The following is a 20,978-nucleotide window of genomic DNA, read 5'->3' as shown; positions in this document are numbered from 1 at the left end:
TATTCAGCTCTGACTTCTGAAAGTGTAACATTCAGGCTTGTGTGTTTAGATTTATCTCATAAATCGCCTTGAGTGAAACGTGTATTGTAATATATTTTCCTATTTCTGATTATATTCCCTGTGACAGGCCAACAGACGTCTCTCCTGCCTGCTGTTCACCTTCATACTAAAATACCAGAAAATGACATTTAGTCACCTACAGTAAAGTAGATTCAATTACTATTTTTACTTTTCAAAAATGTTGATGAATTGATAGATAGATAGATAGATAGATAGATAGATAGATAGATAGATAGATAGATAGATAGATAAATAGATCCTATCCTAAGAAACAATACATCAGTGGAAAGATTATTAAATTCATTTTTTAAATTGACCGATATGACTGGTTTTGTGGTCCAGGGTCAAATTTTATTCTTTTCATATGTTTTTAAAATTATTAATTGATGCATTTATGCACAAATGTCCGCTAATATTGGCGTTGTGTATAGTATGGCATGTTATCTGGTGACACAGAAGCTCGAATCAATCTGTGTGTGTGTGTGTGTGTGTGTGTGTGTGTGTGTGTGTGTGTGTGTGTGTGTGTGTGTGTGTGTGTGTGTGTGTGTGAGAGAGTGAGAGAGAGAGAGAGAGAGAGAGAGAGAGAGAGAGAGAGAGAGAGAGAGGTGGGCTGGAAGGTCTCTGAAGGACACTGATGGAGGAGGGAGGAGCTGCCTGGGAGCTCTGGATCATCCAGCAGTGCATGCACGAGACCAGGAAAGACTCGGGATAATAATACAGTGTTTACAAATCCTCATCTTTGAATCCATCCCTTCGGTTTGCGCTCTTTTTGTCTTTCTCCAACTCTTAAAAGCGTCCGTCTGAAGGTAAGAACTCTACATATCTCTGATAAAGCGACGTGGATTAAAATGCTCGTTGGTGAACCGATCAGTCACATTAAGAAAGGTCATTTCACGTTGATTTAATTCGCTAATTTATTCCCGTTACTTAATTAAGTTACGCGCAATTGTGTGACGTCATCCGTGCTCCGCGTTTAACGTTGCGCGCTTTTGTTGCACGCGTCGTTTGATGTCGGGGTTAATGAAAGAAAGCAGAAAGTTACTGCCACTTTATAAACTGTGGTCATTGAATTGCACTTTAGTCGTATAATAGCGCTGTATTCTCGATATTTGCCGTATCTAATACAGCGACCGTTTTGCTGTAACGTGTCTTTTGTAAAAGCATTTTTACATATATTTAACAGTTATTTGCAGTATTTACGGTCTTCTGATGTTATAGACTACATACATTATACAAATGTAATTGTGCAATTATAAGGAATATGCAAGTTAAACAGTATAAATGAGCTTTGTTTGATTTTTCAGGCTTTTGCACTAATAAACCAGATTTAATGTAGGCTATAGATGTCACTGCATTAGATAAGAAAGTATTAGAGGCATACTGGCTTTTATTTGCATTGATTAATTTTCAAAAAGAAGGCAAAAAGAGTAGTGTAAAGAAATCTGGTTATCAAATGATGGTAAACCTATTCTGAACACTATGATGATCACAATGATAGTCGAATATGCAAAATTAATTGCAAAATGGTTAAGATGTACAATTTTTTTTTTTTTTATAAATAATTTCAGGTGTGAATGTAGTACTATCTAGGTCCTTGTATACTGCATGCTGTAATAAATCTTAACTTTGGGAGTTTACAAAGCATTGTGTTAACCTTCTATCACAACAGGTCCGTTTACTTAAAGTATGCTCCAAGATGTTATTTCAGATTCAGGACCAATGTCATGGCATTGATTCTCTTTCTACCACACTTTTCAGGCGGCATTTGATTCAGATTTTTAGGTTACCTAGACTAGCTCAGCATTTGTAATCTGTTTAGACTTCATAGTTATACTGGCCCTGTAAAGCATGCATGATGTTTATATGTGTAGTTTTATGTTTAATCCATTATATTTATTTTATCTAACATATGCATGTGTTTAAGTAATACAATCACACATTTCAGATGTGTTTTTGAATTTTCTGTACTGCACTGCATGCTCACATGAGGTCAAATTTAAAAACGGAGCCATAAACCTCTGGCTGCCTTCTTCCTGACCACAGCTCCACATGTTTGAAACTAAATAAACTGCCCATCTTTCAGAAATTATACTCGATAAATACAGAAATCAAATATAATTGTCTCTAAATATTAGCTCCCCAGTTTGGCTTCCTGCAGTCCCATGAAACTTTCTTTTGTGAAGTGTAAATAAAAACGTCTGCACTTTGCCAAATCAAACTGTAGATTAGATTAGAGGAAGGAGCACGAGTGCGCTTTATTAGACTCACTGTTAAGATGCAGTGATCGCGGCCAAACCTGAGGGCTTGAGGGTTGGCGCTGTGCCTCTGGGATTTGACTGCCAACTACTCTAGCTGTCTGGCAATGCTTAAAATACAGTATAATACTACGGGATACAATTCTGTTGTGAGCCAGAAGTCATATTGTGTTATTACATCTAGCAAAGATTTAGAACTATAGGGAACAATTTGCACATTATATTTGCAGTAGTCTACAAAAGTAATTTTTTAAAGAGCCCCTGTGGTGAAAAATCAAGTTTTTAACCTTGTTTACATCTGGTGTTTTTAATATGCTTAAAGACAAACCATGTGCAAATTCATCATTCGACACTATTGTTGAGCATTTCTCCTTGAAGCTGCTGTGTACCAAAGACAGTTTCAGAAATGTGGTTTGAAAATGTAGCCAATGCTTTTCAACTTAGGGTCTTTTTTTATATAATCAACAAAGCTTTTCTACCTTAGGATTTTGATTTTTTTAAAGGTAGCTAGCTATCTGAGATGGCGAACTAGGACATGGTTTAGCTAACATTAGCCGCAGATTATTAGCTCTTTGATAATGGAGTCAAACGAAAGGCTAATGATATCAATTTCTATTATGTGCCCAGCATTGTAAAAACTGATACATAAAGTCAATTAGCATTCTGATAGATTGATTTGTAGGCTACAGCCATGTATAATTCACTCTTCTCTTTGAAATCAGTTCAAACATGGCGTAATTAAACCAAAATATTGCCACTTGTGTAGCGTTTGCTACTTCAGTTAGCCGAGTGAAAGTGGAGCAGTCAGAGCTTGTGTGACTGAGTGGATCCTGGGACTAATTTGCATGAGATAAGGATGTAGATCAGGGATACTCAAATCTGGCTCACGAGATCCACTATCCTGCAGAGTTTAGATTTTTTTTTATTTTAGATTTTGAAGAATAAAGTGGTCACGTTAATGCGTGGTCACGTTAAAACAGTTCATGCAAGATTTGATTAGTTTAAATGCAAGTGAAGCAAGTGATTTCTATTGACATTTTCCTGCAAAATTTAGCAGAGCGACATTAAATGTGACCGTGCAGATGGGAATTTTCTTTATTTCTTTATTTCTTGCCTGCTTGATTTCGTTCAATTGTTTTTGCATAATGCCCGTTTACTGTTGGACATGGTGACCAGTTTCTTAGTTTTGGTGTGTTTCTTCTTATGTTATAAAATAAAAAAAATTAAAAAAAAAACTCTTTAGGGTGGAATAAGGGGTTGATTTTGTGATAATGACCAGCTTATTGAGATTTGGAATCAGATCAGATTTTCAAATCATTTTTTTGCTATCATCCCTTGCTATGTGCACTGCATTAAGCTAACTGAGACTTGTTATAGCACTTGTATATCGATGCTCTTTTGTTGAATTTGTTCACACTGCTAGTATTTCAGATTTATTAGTTTTTTATCTGATGTTTAGGACTGACCTTATGAAATCATATCAGTTCATTCAATCAGTAGTCAATTATCTTCTCCAGTTGAAATGACTAAAGACTTTAATCTGGAACTTCTCAGTGTGGAGAGTCAGTGTTTAGTTTGAGTGCATATATGACACAAAGTAAAATGCTTTCAGGTCGAGACATTCCTCATTCAAACTAATTCAGAGACAACATGAGATTAGCGTACATTAGTTCTCAGCGTGAGCTTTATGATCTCATGAAGAAGCACAGCAGGATGGAGTCTGTCAGTAGCTGTTATGTCTGGGACTCAGCAGGGATTCTTTGGTTGTTGTGTGCTTAGGTCCTAACATAAGTAGGAAGCGTTCTATTTGCTGAAAGGGCAAAATATTAATGACAGAACAAAAACAAATCTGAGATGATATTCTTCAAAAAATGCTTTTAGAAGCTGTAAGGAGTAGGCTTCTGGGGATATTTGGAAGATCTTATTAAACTTGTTTTTTATATGTAAGACGAGGTTGACTGGGCTTTATTTAATGACTTTTATAGTTTCATTAATTTAATTTAATTAACTTAGACTTCTTTTCTGAAAATTTGCAGGGTGATTTCTTACATTTTTGTAGATATTTGTAGATAAAGTGTACACACATTCTTTTCTAATTCTCATTTTATATTGCACAGTTGCAACTTTATACAGTCTCAAAATCAAAATCGACTCATATTTTGACATTTTTATTTCACAATTGCAACAAATGCTTCGCATAATTGTGACTTTATATCTCTCATTCTTAATTAATATTTTACAAAGACACTTTCAGTTTTCAGTTTTTTGTTTTCAAAAACAAAAATAGGTAATACTTTTAATCAGCAAAGACACATTAAATTGATTAAAAGTGACAGTAAATACATTTATAAAAATATTTACAATTTAAATAAATGTTGTACTTTTGAACTTTTTTAAATCAAAGAATCTTGAAAAAAAAACAATTTCTTCAAAAAATATAAAGCAGCATAACTGTTTTCAACATTAATAACAAAAATAAATGTTTATTGAGCAGTAAATTAGCATATTGGATGCTGAAATTTCTGCTTTGCATCACAGGAATAAATTACATTTAAAAATTTGTATTAAAACAGAAAGCAGCTGTTTTAAATAGTACTAATATTTCACTATATTATTATTATTTTGTACAGCAAATAAATCAAATAATGCACCCTTTTTTAAATTAGTTGAAATTAACTATAATTTGAATAATAATTTTATTATTTTGCGAGTTATAAATAAACCAGTCCAGAACTCGTACAGTTAAATCCTGATTACATTTCCAAAACTCAAGAAACTGCTTTTAAAGCAATCCGTCTGAATACATCAACAAAAATGAATGTTTCTGACATTAAGGATATAAAACAATGTAGTTAAGTTACATCATAATAGAAATAACTGCTTATGCAGATCTTCTTGAATAGCAAAAACATGGAAATATAATAAAAAAAACAAAGAAATAAGACACACGAGGCCCCCGAAGCCAGATGTTTTGCAGAACGTAGCTGTGTCAGCCTGCATTTATTATGGAAACAATTACACAACCCTTAATTACTAGACAAGGCCTGTATTCTTCATGCAAGACCACAGGGTATAATGCCATGTCCATGTTTTGTGTAGTGAATTGTAGTAAAAATGATTTATGTTAAGAGGCCAGACATTTACTCAGCTCCAGAGCACGGCTATAAGCAAGACTGTCATGTCTGTGTGCTGTGGGTGTGATAATGCCAGTTGTGTTTCTGACTGAATCGCACTGGTCTGCTGGAAACATTTATCTGTTTTAGTCACTCATTGTAAATGGTGTTCATTTGTATCTGTGCAGCAGCGCATCTTTCAGTTCCTTTCATGAGAGTGTCGATGAATCAAACAGACTATGTGAGAATGGAACTCAAATTAGTGATGATTTGATTTGTAGTCATGATGATTTGTCTCATTTGAGTCTGTTCTTTCTAGTGATTCAGTCAAACTGATTCACAAAGCCTTTGGAAGTGAAGTACTGCTAATTTATGTTAATCTGTTTTATATATATATATATATATATATATATATATATATATATATCTGTATATATATACACTGCACAACCTTTTAAATTGCCCCAGGGGACAAATAAAGTGTTTTTTTATTTGTATTTTATTTTTTATGTAAAGTGTTATTTTTTCATGTTTTTTTTTCCAGATGTATATAGAAGCATTATGCACCAAATGAACCAAACATGCTTGTTTTTTTTGCATTTCAGGAAAGGTAGTCTTTTATAAACCACAGATGCAAAACCCCTTTAACAAGAAAGTATAACTGTGTTATACAAAAGTGCATTAATGCAAATCCTGGATGGCAGAAGAGTTACAGTGTGTCTCACCGCTGCTGTGACATTCACTCGTAAATTTGCATGATAAAGAATAATAGCATATCATTCCTGCATGCATTGCCTCTCTTTTACCACCGGTGAATTATCAGCAATGAAACATTAGAAGTCATGTCTTGTGAATTTTTCCCCCAATATTTACACAATATGTACATTTTAAATATTTTATTTTTCTTCCAATTAAATTAGTAAATAGAAAATAGGCATATACAACTTATAGGTATTCCTGTAGCTCAAACAGGGAATGCATAAATTGATTTGAAAGAAAATGGTATACCTTTGATTGCTTGTTTATGTTGCTTTTAATAAAAGAGTCTGCCAGAAGCATAACTGTGAAATACGAGATGTAAATTTGAATGTACAATCCTAAACATGCAAGACACAAGATGTAAAAGCATTGCTAAAATATACAGTGTTGTTTAATAGCACTGGCTCCTTCTTTGTTTCACTTAGACAGAGTTGATAGATCATATGTAAGGCATCTCGTTGGTTGCCCTGGTAACTGTGGAGATGAGCGGGAAGGTGTGAAAGTGCAGGAATATGGGTGTTGTTCCTTTGTCTTCCATCAGATCTCAAGATCTGCTCCTTCACTGAGAAACATCAGGCAGGAGATTCTCTAAAAACAGGGCTTGGAGACACTTTTTAGTTCTTCTGAGCTCCAGAAATAGTTGGAGTGCTATATTTTTTATCTTTTCTTAGGAAGCATTCTAATTGAGGAGTAAGTACAAGCTAAAGGAAGTTTCTCTCTTGGATGTATATTGCACTGAAAGGTAATGACAGGCTGTGATGTGTCAGGATGTTGTAGATTCTGATTGATTTATTCAGATTGGGGGTTTAATGGCTTGAATCCATGTTAATGAGAAATATCATTACATTCTGTCACTGTTCAATTCTGTACATTTCCATAAAAGCTTTGTTTGCCATCTCCTTGCATCTCTTGCAGGTTCTGGTGTGCTGAAGAATGCAGAGAGGAGGTGGTTTCTTACGGCGCAGTAAAACCAAAACATAATCCATCATAATCACTGAAGAGGATTTGGATTTGCAAAGAGAGACAAAAGAAAGTGACAATGGGACGAAAGAAGATCCAGATTACACGCATTATGGATGAGAGAAACAGACAGGTGAGATGAAGATGTCTTCTGCATGAATCCAGTCTAAAACTGTAGGGGAAAAAAAATATTAGGTCCTTTCCAAGTCAGCTACTAGATGTTTAAGATAAATGTGCATTTTATTTCAGTCATTAGTGAAAAAAATAATATACACTACATTTCAAAACTGTGTTAAATCTCTTAATCATGCATTAAATCTGTTAAATTGACCAAATATAACAGTAAAAGCATTTATGTTACAAGAGAGTAATTTTCAAATAAATACACATTCAGCTTCCTATTCATTTAATAATTATTTAAAAAAATGTATCACGGTTTCCACACAGATGTTAAGCAGCAACTGTTATTAACTGTTAACAACATTGATATTAATAAGAAATGTATTTCTGAAGGATCCCGTGACACTGAGGACTGGAGTAATGGCTGATGGAAATCAGCTTTGCCATCACAGGAATAAATTAGATTTCAAATAATATTATAATATAAAACATGTACTATAAATTGTAATAATATATCATAATATTACATTTTTAGTTTTTTTTAAGGAAATTGTCAACAGACGTTAACATTTAAGTTGACTTAACATTTAAGTGACTTATTCAATGACTCAGTTGGATCGTTTCGGCACTGAACCACATTTTGTTTTGTGGTGCTTCCTTTAAAGGGTTAAAAATGGAATTGTTAAGCATTCGGAATAATTCAGATCCTTCTGATTCTAATCCATATTCAACAGCATCTGTAATCACTGGATATAAATTTTAATGACGTTTTCTTATAGATCAGCTTTGTAGACCATTGGAGCAGTAGGGACGTCTCACACCTTCTTTCCTAACATACACTGATTCATATCTGTTCAAATGTTCGCTCAGGAGTGCCCCGTGTCTCTCAAGCGTGTTTAATGAATGTACAGGTCAGACTCGGGGTCTGTCGTGGTGGGACCGGGCTGACCCTCCTCCATGCGTCTGCACACAGGAGTTCTTGTCTGGGTTCCTCGGCTGGCTGTAGTCTCTGTGGTGTTGTGGCAGTAATTAGAGCAGTTCTGGGCTCCACATCTCTCATTAGGACACTGGTCAGTCTGAGGGCTTGTACAGTGTCCCTCTCTGCCCCTGACGGCCATCACTCACAGCAAAACCACAGGGACAGGCCTGAATTTACCCAGTGTGCACTGGAATCTAAATTCGGCACCACAAACCCTCTCTAGTCTGGGCTCTCTTCAGGAGAGTGTATTTGGTACACACAGTGTTTTTGATCGGTGATTCCACTGACGGTTTTTAGAAAGTGACATACATATGTACCTAGAAATAGGTTCCTGTGTACATGAATAATTCCTCTGTACTGTATGTTGTTAGGTTGGTGTCGTTCACTATATAGTTGAAAGCCTTGATGTATTTAAAGTGATAGCATGATTTAACCAAGGTTATAGTAAAACGTTAAGAGAGTAATATTGTGAAATATATTTAGTATTAAATAACCATTTTCTATTTGAATATATTTGAAAAATGTTCTGTATCGTTACTCCAGTCTTCAGTCTCACATGATCCTTCAGAAATCATTCTAATGTGCTGATTTTCCATTCAGTTTACATTTATTATTATTATTATTAATGTTGAAAACAGTTAGGTTGCTTAATATTTTTTGTGGAAATGGGGATCTTTAATGAATAGAAACTTCGAAAGAACAGCATTTATTATCAGTGGAAAGTCATTTGTAACATTATAAATGTTTAGTGTCACTTTTTTCGATTTTATGTGTCTTTGCTGAATAAAAGTATGACCCCAAACTTTGAAATGGTACTGTACACATGATAGTAAATCAGATGGTAATGGCATGGTATATATGCCATCTGCGTACTGTATTTATATATGAACTATATACTGTATGTATATTGTACTCCAAAGTGTAAATAACATAGCATTAGAACCATATCCAGAAAAACATGGTATAGCCATACTTCACTTATTTAAAAAAAAAAAAAAGATAGTATTTTTGAAAGTACCATGGAGTAGCATGTTAAAAAACTACATTTGTTCTGCCAGTTTTCTTTTCTTCTTATGGTACCAAGCCCTAAAAACATAGTAAATCCGTGGTAATTTTGGTGGTTGTTATTCTTTTTTATTCTGATTACTCTTGGTTCACACTCTACATAACTTTACTGTAGTCAAGTTATGAACCAAACTGAACCAAACCAAACCAAACCAAACCAGAAAGATCTGAAGTGAGCTTACTTGATTTAAACTGAGCATTATCTCAAAAGCACTAATCAATCCTCTGTAAGAGCTCTGAAACACAGTGGTTGAGCATTTCTAATGTGATTTTACTCTGTGACACTGACAACAAACACTGAGAGTTTCATGTACTGCTGTAAGTATTTGGCCCTCAGCTGTGAAGTGGCAGCGAGCTTGAGATTCCTCCGGGAGGGTGATAATTGGCAGGAAACATGAGATGATCTGGCAACCCTGACAGCTGGACTTCTATACTATTAATGAGCATACACAACAGTACAGTACCATAGTAGTTTCTAAGAGTATTAAATGCTTGAAGTTGTCTTAAATATTACATATACTGCCATTAAAAAGTCAGATGATAAAACATAAGGTAAATGCATTAATACTGTGAAATTATTACACATTTATTATTACACATTAGTTTTCTTCTGTAATGTATTTAAAAATTTAATTTATTTCTGTATAGTGAACCTGAATCAGTATCATTACTCCAGTCTTTTGTGTCACATGACCCTTCAGAAATCATTCTTGACTGATTTGCTGCTCAAGAAACATTGATTATTATTATGACTGTTATTTCACTTGCTCTTTTCAAAGTTTAATGATGTTAAACATTACATCCATAATCTAGCTTTTGTTTTGGACAAAACCAATTCTAACTAAATCAGTCAACAGAGAACAGATTTTGATCAAGTTACTTGAACTCCTCTTTGATATCTATGTCCACAAGGATAACATTTCTAACCTTTTTAATATTTCTCCCATCATTTTCCAAGGTGACGTTCACAAAGAGGAAGTTTGGTCTGATGAAGAAGGCGTATGAGCTCAGTGTACTGTGTGACTGTGAAATAGCCCTGATTATCTTCAACCGCTCCAATAAGCTCTTCCAGTACGCCAGCACAGACATGGACAAGGTCTTGCTCAAGTACACCGAATACAACGAACCTCATGAGAGCAGGACCAACTCGGACATTGTCGAAGTAAGTGGCTACACGCTTGTGACTGGTTTTAATGTGCTCCCATGTATACTGAAAGATGCTTTGCTGATCACAGAATACCTCTTATGACGTTTCACAGTAGCGATCTTGATGCATTCTGAATCTTATGACCTATATCTGATCTCACAGAAGGGCCTTTAACAAATTACACTAATGCATGTCGTAGCAGTAGCATCTGGAGATGCGGGCTGCTTTTACTGTTGCTGTAATACAGTTAGCGAACAGTTGGGCCACATTTCAAGCATGCAGGCTGAAGTAATTATAGATCACTGTCTTCAGTGAGGCATGTGCTCAAATTACATCTTCATTTTCACATGCATTTGCTCTATTTACTATTTACGTGTGATGCATGCCAAGGTTTTCCATGCTTTACCTTTTATCATGTTATATAGGCAGTTGATTTCTGTGTTTACGTTGATTCATAATTGCTTTCATCCAAAGCGACTCATACACCACCTGTCAGAAGTTTTTTTAGTGCTTTTTAAAATAAGTCCCTTATACTCACAAAGGCTACATTTATTTGATTAAAAATATAGTAAAACTGTAATGTTGTGAAATAATATTAAAACAGTTGTTTTCTGTGGAAGCCCGTTTCTGTCACAGAATAAAAAAATTAATTGTGTTTTTTTTTTTTATCTCACAATTCAGAATTTTTTTTCCTTGCAATTCTGAGAATAAAGTCTTGTGGGAGTCGGAAAGTCAGAATTGTGGTATAAAAAGTCGCAATTACCTTTTATTATTTTGTATTTCGTAAGGGAAGCAAAAAAACAACAACTCAGAATTCTGAAAAAAAGAAGTAATAATTTCAAAATGTAAAATCAGAATTCTTAGAAACAATATTAAAATTGCAAAATGTAAACTTAGATAAAATCGCAGAATTGCGTAATTTAAACCCGGAATTGCAACAACAAAAAAAATCTAAAATCCGAGTTAATCTTTGTTTTTGTATGTGCAATATTTGTTTGCAATAAGCAATGAGACTTTCTGTAGAGATGGCAGGTTTAAAGTGAATGTGTGTTCAGCCTCTAGCTATCTGCAGCTAAATGCTGGTGCTGAAGTCATGTGAACAGATTTTGTGTGAGTGGTGCTAATTGGTTGCAGCTAAAAATAAGGATCCAGTCTTATCCAACATTCATGCTGAGGAAACCTGAGATACTATCCCAAGACGTGGCTTTCTTGGCTAGTGCTGCTCTCATTAGCCTCCATGAATAACAAATTGCTTACGTGTACCAGACATGCATTTCTGAATCAGAATTTCGTCTGCTGGTCTCACTTTAGCGAAAACACTTACTCCTGAGCTAGTGATTTACAGTATATTAGCATGCCATATAGCAGCTTATAGGAACTTTTGAACATAGTTGCCACTTTAATTAGATATTCAGATGTAATATGCATCCAAATAGAAACTATTTTAAAGATCACTTTATGTGTCTCCTCTTCAGTTTATGAAGAGATGTAGTTAAGATTTGTGAGAAAATATAGTGTTTTTTTTACAGGAGATTGACCACAGCGGACCATTTCACATAGATTATTGAATGACTATACCTAGGAAATTGATGATGTTTAGAGGAGGGCAGATCCTGTCACATTAGTCAAAATCTTAACTGCATATCTTTTTGGTTTTCATTGCCATATTATTAGCGCTCAAACTTTATTCCAGATGAATAGAGAATCAGAGCCTCCTAGCTGAGCTCTTTAACCTCTATTTGAGTTGTAAGCCCAGTTCTAACATTAAAGCACACAGTTAGAGCATAACCTAACATTACGCCTGAGGATGAGATAGGCTTCTGATTTCCATTCACTCTCATAAGGGCTCTTAAACCGCTGCAAGAGTGTCCTCAATCTACTGTCCCGCGCTAACACTTTTGCTTTAGCACTGTAATATTCAGTAATAGGTAGGATAATATTCTGTATGAATATAATACCTTGATGACATTTGCCAAAATGGGCAGTATATAACCAAGTTAAATGTATGCAATATTGCATCCCATAATGCAATGTACTCAACTTGTCTTTTTTTCATTTCCAGTGTGATAAGAGATCATAACTGGATGGCAAATGTTAAATTGAATATTCAATATGATGAGGTCACACGACAACAATATAAAACTATTATTAGAGACATAATATTGGCTACTTTTTTACTTCCTATTTAAAAAAAATAATAATTATTCAAGGTAGTATACACAGTGTAGCTGAATAATATATTTTGTATTTGGTTTATAGTTAATCATTTATGAATCATGCTCATGTGATGCTGTTCCAATATTATGTCTGCAGTGAGCATCTGTTTATAGTAAAAGCTATTTTCAAAGAAGAAGAATTTGCATTTTTGTACCACTATCAGATTAGCCTTATATTTGTATATATTTGCATACATGACCCTGGAGCACAAAACCTTTAGTCTTTAGTCGCTGGGGTATATTTTTTGCAATAGTCAAAAATGCACTGTATAGGTCAAAATTAGATTTTTCTTTTATGCCAAAAATTGTTAGAATATTAAGTAAAGATCTTGTTCCATGAAGATTCCTACTGTAAATATATCAAAATGTTTTTTTTGTAATATGCATTGCTAAGAACTTCATCTGGACAACATCAAAGGTGATTTTCTCAGTATTACATTTTTTTTTTGCACCCTCAGATTTTCAAATGGTTGTATCTCGGCCAAATATTGTCCTATCCTAACAAACCATACACCAGTGGATACTTTTTTATCCAGCTTTCAGATCACAGTTTTGAAAAATGTATTCCAAACACTGATTTTGTGGTCTAGGATCACATACAGACATTGAAAATCCTAGTGAATGTTAAGAGTTTTAATGCCATCATACTGTTCTTCTTTGTTGCTCCTTACAGGTGCTGAACAAAAAGGAGCAAAGAGGTTGTGACAGCCCAGATCCAGAAGCTTCATATGTCCTCACGCCTCACACGGAGGAGAAATATCAGAAGATTAATGAAGAGTTTGATAACATGATGAGAAATCACAAATTTGTAAGCAGTGTGATGCATGTTTTTTATGTCTTGGCATCACTGTTCAAGAGTTTTTTTTCCACTTCTCTCATGTTCACCACACCATCTTAGAAGCTACAAAGCAACAACTTTACAACCAATCTTTACAACCACCTTAGCAACTACAGTACACTACCCACCTACAGTAGGTAACAAACTGTAAAACAGCCGAAACACATCCTTGCAATCATCCAGAACTCTAGTAACTGATTACATGTCATCTGGATTAGGTAATCAGATTCGAAAAGTTAAGTACTTGCAATTAAATTATATTAAAGTTAACTTTTTATGGATTTCATGATTACATATTATTCACACAATAGCTGTAAATTATTCATGATTTATTGATTCACCCCTGCCCTTATTTTATTTATTTAAATAATTGTTTCTATATGAACCTAATCACTTATATACATGAGACTAATTATGCCAAGTTACATCACACTGCTGAGCACAGCTGTGAAATATGACGGATATGAAATCATATCCAATTAACTTTACTAATTAGTGGAAGTCTGGACAAAAATATTTCTAAGCTGGAAGACTTTTTCCATATAATGTTTTCATGTTCATTCATGTTTGTTCATGAAATGTAGTGAGTGATTCCCAGGGTTTTGACATATTTATGATTTCATTAATCTTTATCTTTTCATTAACTTTTCATTTGTTTTGTTTTTTTTCACAAACCCTAGTTTGGGGTACCCTGCTGTATTATAATGTTCAACGCTTTTCTTGATATTGATGACCAAAAATGAAATATATTTTCTCTTATTGATTTTTTCTTACACAATAATCACATTCAAGTCTTAGTGACAAACAATATGAGTCAAAAGTAATCAAAAAAAGTAGTCAGACTGCATTACCTAATATGTGTAATCCAGATTACCGTATTTTTCAGACTATAAATCGCACCTAAGTATAATTCGCATCCATCCAAAAATACGTCAAGATGAGGAAAAAAACAGTCGCACTGGACTATAAGTCGCATTTATTTAGAACCAAGAACCAAGAGAAAACATTACTGTCTCCAGCCACGAGAGGGCGCTCTATGTCTTCAGTGTAGACTACAGGAGCACTGAGCAGCATAGAGCGCCCTCTCGCTGTTGGAGACAGTAATGTTTTCTCTTGGTTCATGTCAAATTATTTTTGATAACTAAATCGCACCTGACTATAAGTCGCAGGACCAGCCAAACTATGAAAAAGGTGCGACTTATAGTCCGGAAAATAGGGTATGTTTCCTATTACAATTTTCGTAATGTCATTTTAATCAGTAACACACTACAGTTTTGTAGAACTGCTACTACTCTAACTTATCCCTTCACATCTCTCTCACATCTTCTTCTTTGTCTTCATCAGCCGTCTGCTCTGGGTCAGCAGAGTTACTCGATACCGCTGTCTTTGCCCGTCACCAACCCCACCACGCTGTCCTACAGCACAGACAGCTCTCTGGACACCCCAGTGTCCCTCAGCGGGACGAACATGCTGTCTCTGTCCTCCAACAACAGCACTGCAGTCATGGGTCAGTATCTACTGCACATCATTACCATCTCTTTTGAATGCGATACCATCATGATGTGGTTTCCTGGATGTGATACATGATAATGTGTGCTGTACAATAGTCATTCCATGTTATGTTTTGAAGTAGCTCGGAATTCCATGCAAATTCTGTTGTTGATATGCTAATCATTCTTTTCCCTGGTATCATAATATTATAGTATTGCCACTGCTTTGGTTCGGTCAAATCAGTCATACATCCAGTTGTTCCAAACCTGTAGAAATTTGCACCACAAAAGAGGATATTTTGAAGAATGATGGTTGATGGTATTTTTTTTTCTACTATGGAAGACAATGGCTACCATCAACTGTTTGGCTACCAACATTCCTCAAAATATCTTCTTTTGTGTCCAACATATGAAAGAAATTAATTCAGGTTTGAAACAACTTGAAGGTGAGTAAATTATTATTTTTTGAGTTTTCATTTTTGGGTGAAGTGTCACTTTTGTTAGTCAAATGAAGGTTTTGTTTGTTTGATTCATTTTCATACGTTCAGATGGCATGCGAGGTTCCTCAGAAATCTCTCTTCCAAACGGTGCACACTCCAGCCATGTGGGTAGGTACTCCCTTTTTCATTTAACTTATACAATGTGCCAGAGTGTAATTATAACGTGTATCTAAGGTGTCCGTCTGTTTAAAGAACAAGCATTAAACATGTTATTTACCTCCCTTTTTGCTCTGCAATTCTTCTTAAATGAGAGATAAAATGTGACCCTGGAGCACAAAACCAGTCTTAAGTCGCTGGGGTATATTTTTACAATAGCCAAAAAAAACATTGTATGGGACAAAATTATAAAACAATTTTTATGCCAAAAATCATTAGGATAATAAATAAAGATCATGTCCCATGAAGATATTTTATAAATTTCCTACTGTAAATATATAAAAACTTAATTTTTGATCAGTAATATGCATTGCTAAGAACTTCATTTGGACAACTTCAAGATGATTTTCTCAGTATTTTGATTTTTTTTTTTTGCACCTTCAGATTCCAGATTTTCCAGAAAGCTTATTTATTCAGCTTTCAGATGATGTATAAATATCAATTCAAAAAATTGACACTTAAGACGGATCTATATATAATTTACTGTATTATGGACATGAAGCCTCAAGTTTTCACTATACTGTGCTGCACTTATTTAAATTGCATATAAATGAAAATCCTGTCTGTGTTTATATAATGTGTTTTTATAATAGGTTTTGATCAAATCAATTAGCCATGATGATCATAAGAGACTTATGATTCAGAGAACATTAAAAAAAATCTTCCTGACACCAAGCTTTTAAATGGAACGGTACATGCCAGTAATATTTTTTAGCTTGTAACATTTTTTTGTTGTTGTCATTGTTCCTGAAGGTTCATGTTTTTGATGACATCAGTGCACAGTTTTAATCGATACTATACTTCAGCCAGATTTTATTCATATCCCTTTTTGCTGTACCTCATTCAGCTAATGGCTTTGTTGGCGGTTCAGAAGGAAACAGTATGGGAAGAGTCGTTTCTGCAAAATCTCAAGCATCGTCTACATCAGGCCGCAAACCTGATCTCCGAGTGCTCATTCCTCCAGTGTGCAAGGGCACTGCTTCTGCACCGGTGAGGGTTTCTTTTGTCTGCCATCAGCTACAGATCTGTAATATGTCAGTGAAACATCCTGAAATCATTAGACAATGAGAAAGTATTGACCTGTCGGAAACTGTCCTTCCTTAAATCTATTTCTTGCAAGCCGCCAGAGGAAGCAGAGGAGCATTTGGTAAGGGCAATTTGATAACGTTGTATTCAGAAAAGCTTTTAAAAAATGACTCATTAACTAGGTCATAAAAAAATGTAAGAAGTGCAAGAAGTGATACAGCTAGCTAATGCTTAACTGTTAGATGCTATGAGGCCATCTAGTGGTTCAGTGAAACATCACAGTCAAACCTTAAACGGAAACCTTCAGAAACTTACAACTATATAATATTAACTGAAAACCTAGTCCCAAAGATTATTTAGACAATAAAGAGGTATGTATATTAATTTGTTCTTTTTTTTGTTTTGTGTTTTGCCATTCTGTTCAGTTCTTTTAATTTATTTTGTTTTATTTTTGTTTTGCTTTGCTTTGTTCTGTTTTTTTTTTTTTTTTTCTGGTCTGTTCATTTTTTTTTATGTTATGTTCATTTATTTAATGTAGTTTATTTTTTATTTGCTATGTTCTGTTCTGTTTTATTATGTTCTGTGTTCTATTCTATTCCATTATATTTATTTTTTATTTTGTTTTTATTTGCTATGTTCTGTTCTGCTCTGTTTTGTTCTATTTTGTGTTTTATTCTATTCCATCATGTTTAGTTTATTATTTTGTTTTGTTCTGTTATGTTTTCTTTAGATTTTTTTCTGGTCTGGTCTTTTCTTTTTTTTATTCAATTTAGTTTAGTTTTTTTTATTTGCTATGTTCTGTTTAGCTTTATTTTGGTTTGTGTTCTATTCCATTATGTTTATTTTATTGTTTTGTTTTTCATTAAATAGTGTCATTTAGTCATGTTAAGTGTGGCTGAAGTTGCCCAAATTTGTTATGTTAGCTGATTAGTGGCACTTATCCATATCCGTTCATTGTTTATTTAAACCTTAGAGAACTGACAACTCTCAGTCCAGCCAATCACTGAGCACACCCGTGGTCTCCGTGGCAACCCCCAGTCTACATCCCCAGGGCCTTGTGTACTCAGCCATGACATCATCTTTCACTACAGGTATATAATTGACCTATACATAATAAATCATCTAATAATACTTGTTTCTGGACCTCATGTCCTCATGACTAGTTTACTATTTAACCTTTTCATTTTTTTTTTTTACAGATTTTGCCTTGAGCAGTACAGAGCCTAGTTCTTTACATAGCTTCAGTTCACCAGAGGCTGTCATATCAGGAACAGGTTCTTCATGGAAACACAGTAATCATGGTCAGCCAGGCTTCAGTGCCCAGAGGTGAGGATGTGTGATGCCACATGCATGCTTCATTCACCTATTAGTGTTCAATTGATAAGCCACATAAAGGTTTTATACCTAATTTGAAATGTACTTCATACTCTGTAAACAACATCTGCTGAAAGAAAGGTCGTTTCAAAAGGGGAATAAATTACAGGTCAGGTCAAGGGTCCAGCTAAACATCACTGTCACGTTGAGAATGTTTTTTTGTTTTGTTTTTTTGGCTTCTGACTCCACCAACACCATCAGCATCAAATCAGAGCCCATCTCCCCTCCCAGAGAGCGTGCCGGTCATTCGCTGTACCCCACCAAACCTCGGCCCGACTCCGGACAAGAAGTGGGCCGTTCTCCTGCCGAGAGCTTCGGTTCTTCTGGTAGTTCATATGAAGGTAGCGACCGTGAGGAACAGCAGCTGGACTCTCACCCAGGCACCGCTACATCAGGACAAAGATCATCAACAGAGACAGATAGCCAGGAAGATCCCTCAGTCAAACGCATGCGCACGGACAGCTGGGTAACTTAGAACGTCGTTTTAAAGTCACATTTCAGATGTGCAGTGTGCTGTGTGCAACAAACACTAAGTACTGCTTTAGAAATGTGAAGAGGCGTCCCTGAAAGGGAAATACAAAGACAATTATTGTAAAATGAGTGCATTCAATTGTTTGTATTGTTATAGGATTGTATATATATTAGTATAAGTTATGACGTGTATGACACTGTTTTGTCAATAGAGGGTTAGCTTTTCTGCATTATTTGCAGTATATTATTTTTTGCAAGCCAAATTTTATCTTTTGTATTTTTTATGAGTCCTCAATCAAAGCCATATAAATATCGATAGGGATTTCCTATTTGCTGTTGTTTGGTGTATGTAGACTTTAATGCCCTAGTGATCAAATGGAGTGCATACGTATGTTAAAGTTTTAGGTGAACCTCAGGTATCTGCATTTCAATCATCAACTGGCAGCCAAATGACACTTTCAGTTCTTAAACACAAGGTTTGTGAAGAACAGATGATAAAATGGCCCAAAAATGGTTGATTAATTAGACATATTAATGTAACTACCTAGGTGATAAAATGAGCTAATCATAAACTTGACTCTTGTTCTTAAAGCCACAATCCCTCTATAAGGGAACACACTATAAACATCTCATTCAAAAATCATTTTGTGAATTAGATGTTTAGTATCATTTATACAATGTAAATACTGTTACTTTAAAATACCTGATAACACGAGCAATTAAAAAAAATATAAAAAGTATTTAAATGTGTTTTATAGTGTTTTTATCCTTTATTCTGATTCTGTTGAATGTGAACAGTCGAGCTTTAAAGCCATTTGTTTTGTCTCCAAAGAGGCACGTAGGAATTTTGCTGCTAATACCAGGTTTTAGATCTTCCTTCATGCCATATAAAAACATTTTTAATTGATGCCAATGCAATCTATGGAACTCTGTTAGTTGTCTCAGTTTGTTCTCAGATCAAGCTGAGCCCTTTATTGTTTGTACACCATGATAAATGGCAATAAACATATTACTCACTTCTTTTGCTGACTGTGTGGTTTAACTTCTTTATTGCTGCCTATATAAAGTTAATCTTTATAATAATTAACTAGGTCATTCATGTCTGTAGAAGGTTGTGTATGGTATTTAACAGGATGTGAATTCTTTGAAGATGTTTGGGGTTTTTTCCTCATCACCGCAGAAGCGTGCATAGTTGACATCGTTTTGTCTTTTGTTGTTTTTTTCTTCACTGAACACTACTCTGGGTTCCCACGGGTCCTTGAAATCCTTGAAAGTTTGTGAATCTGGAAAATAATAATAATAATAATAATTTCAAAGCCCTGGAAAGTTTTTGAAAATAAACACAGTGATGCAGGTCCTTGAAAGTTTGACTAAAATGATTGTATTGAAACATTTTTCATTCTGCCTATGATAAAACCGTGCTAGATGGTATGTCTTGTGAAGGAGCGCCACTGGTAGGAAGCTTTTTAGCTGTGTTTATGATCAATATGCATAACAGTGAACGTAAAATATGTATTTTAGGTATGGAAATTTCAGTTTTGATATTTGGGATATGGTCATTGCACTTGGGTACTACTTTAACCACCAACCAAGCAAACCACATCCCCCGCCCCGCCCACTGTCCTCTTTTTGGAAAACAAAAATATTACCCCACATGGCGTTAGTGATCGTGAACTACTAGCAGAAGAGAATCTATAGAATAATGCGCATGCGCGACTGAACGAATCACCCACCCGAGACGACTCGTTCTTCTTGAGTCATATTAAAGATTCTATCAAAATGAACGAATCGTTCAAGAACGACACATCACTACATGGCGTTGATGCGTGCACAAAACTACTATGTTATACAGACACACCTGGGAATTAATGTTGAATGGCTTTGCCAGCAAATAAGATAATGTAAACCCATGAGGCAATAAAAACTTCCAGTTACATGAGCATAAGCTCTCTTCAAAAAAATCCATGCAAAAGTTAATATCAGATCATTTCAGAATACAGTATAGGATGTACCGAATATTCTTCAGTTTTATGTAAAACAGAAATACAACAAATAGAATATCAGTTATCTGTCATATGGCCAAAAATGTATATGCAAAAAAAAAAAAAAGACAAGGAAAAAAAAATCATAGTTGTGTTTGACTCTGTAAGTAGACAACACGATGTAACTTCGCTCTCACTTGAAATGTGTCCTTGAATTTGAGGGTATTGAACCTTAAAAGTCCCTGAAAGGTCCTTGAATTTGAAGTTAATCAAGGTGTGGGAACCCTGACTACTTGAAACTTCATAACTTCACTAGTTTTCAATTTAGTCATAGGGATTTTCTTGATTTATCAGAACTCTTTGCATTATGCTTGTCGATTCATTTCTGTATGAATGCAGCATAATAATTTGAGTTGCATTTTTTAAAGACATTCAGCACTCTGTTGCATCAGTATTTGCAAAGATAG

At 34.8% G+C, this 20,978-nt stretch overlaps 1 protein-coding gene across 3 annotated transcripts; it reads left to right on the top strand.

Annotated features, from left to right (window-relative positions):
- The first annotated feature begins 679 nt into the window (after positions 1–679).
- On the top strand, positions 680–19,549 carry mef2ab (myocyte enhancer factor 2ab). Of its 3 annotated transcripts, none has more exons than XM_026266689.1 (11): positions 680–866; positions 7,103–7,280; positions 10,270–10,473; positions 13,348–13,482; positions 14,857–15,019; positions 15,551–15,610; positions 16,506–16,648; positions 16,779–16,805; positions 17,658–17,775; positions 17,884–18,010; positions 18,260–19,549. In XM_026266689.1, the coding sequence occupies exons 2-11, from the start codon at positions 7,227–7,229 to the stop codon at positions 18,531–18,533; spliced, it is 1,305 nt and encodes a 434-aa protein (XP_026122474.1). In that variant the 5' UTR covers positions 680–866; positions 7,103–7,226; the 3' UTR covers positions 18,534–19,549. The 3 variants fall into 3 exon arrangements, with proteins under 3 accessions (XP_026122474.1, XP_026122476.1, XP_026122475.1); XM_026266690.1 differs by lacking the exon at positions 680–866 and adding an exon at positions 6,589–6,929; XM_026266691.1 differs by lacking the exon at positions 16,779–16,805.
- Positions 19,550–20,978: the final 1,429 nt, after the last annotated feature.

Source organism: Carassius auratus, chromosome 7, assembly GCF_003368295.1.
Source record: "Carassius auratus strain Wakin chromosome 7, ASM336829v1, whole genome shotgun sequence".
Classification (NCBI taxonomy): domain Eukaryota; kingdom Metazoa; phylum Chordata; class Actinopteri; order Cypriniformes; family Cyprinidae; genus Carassius; species Carassius auratus.
The sequence above is the reverse complement of the archived record's forward strand: the minus strand, read 5'-3'. Positions and strand labels throughout refer to the sequence as shown.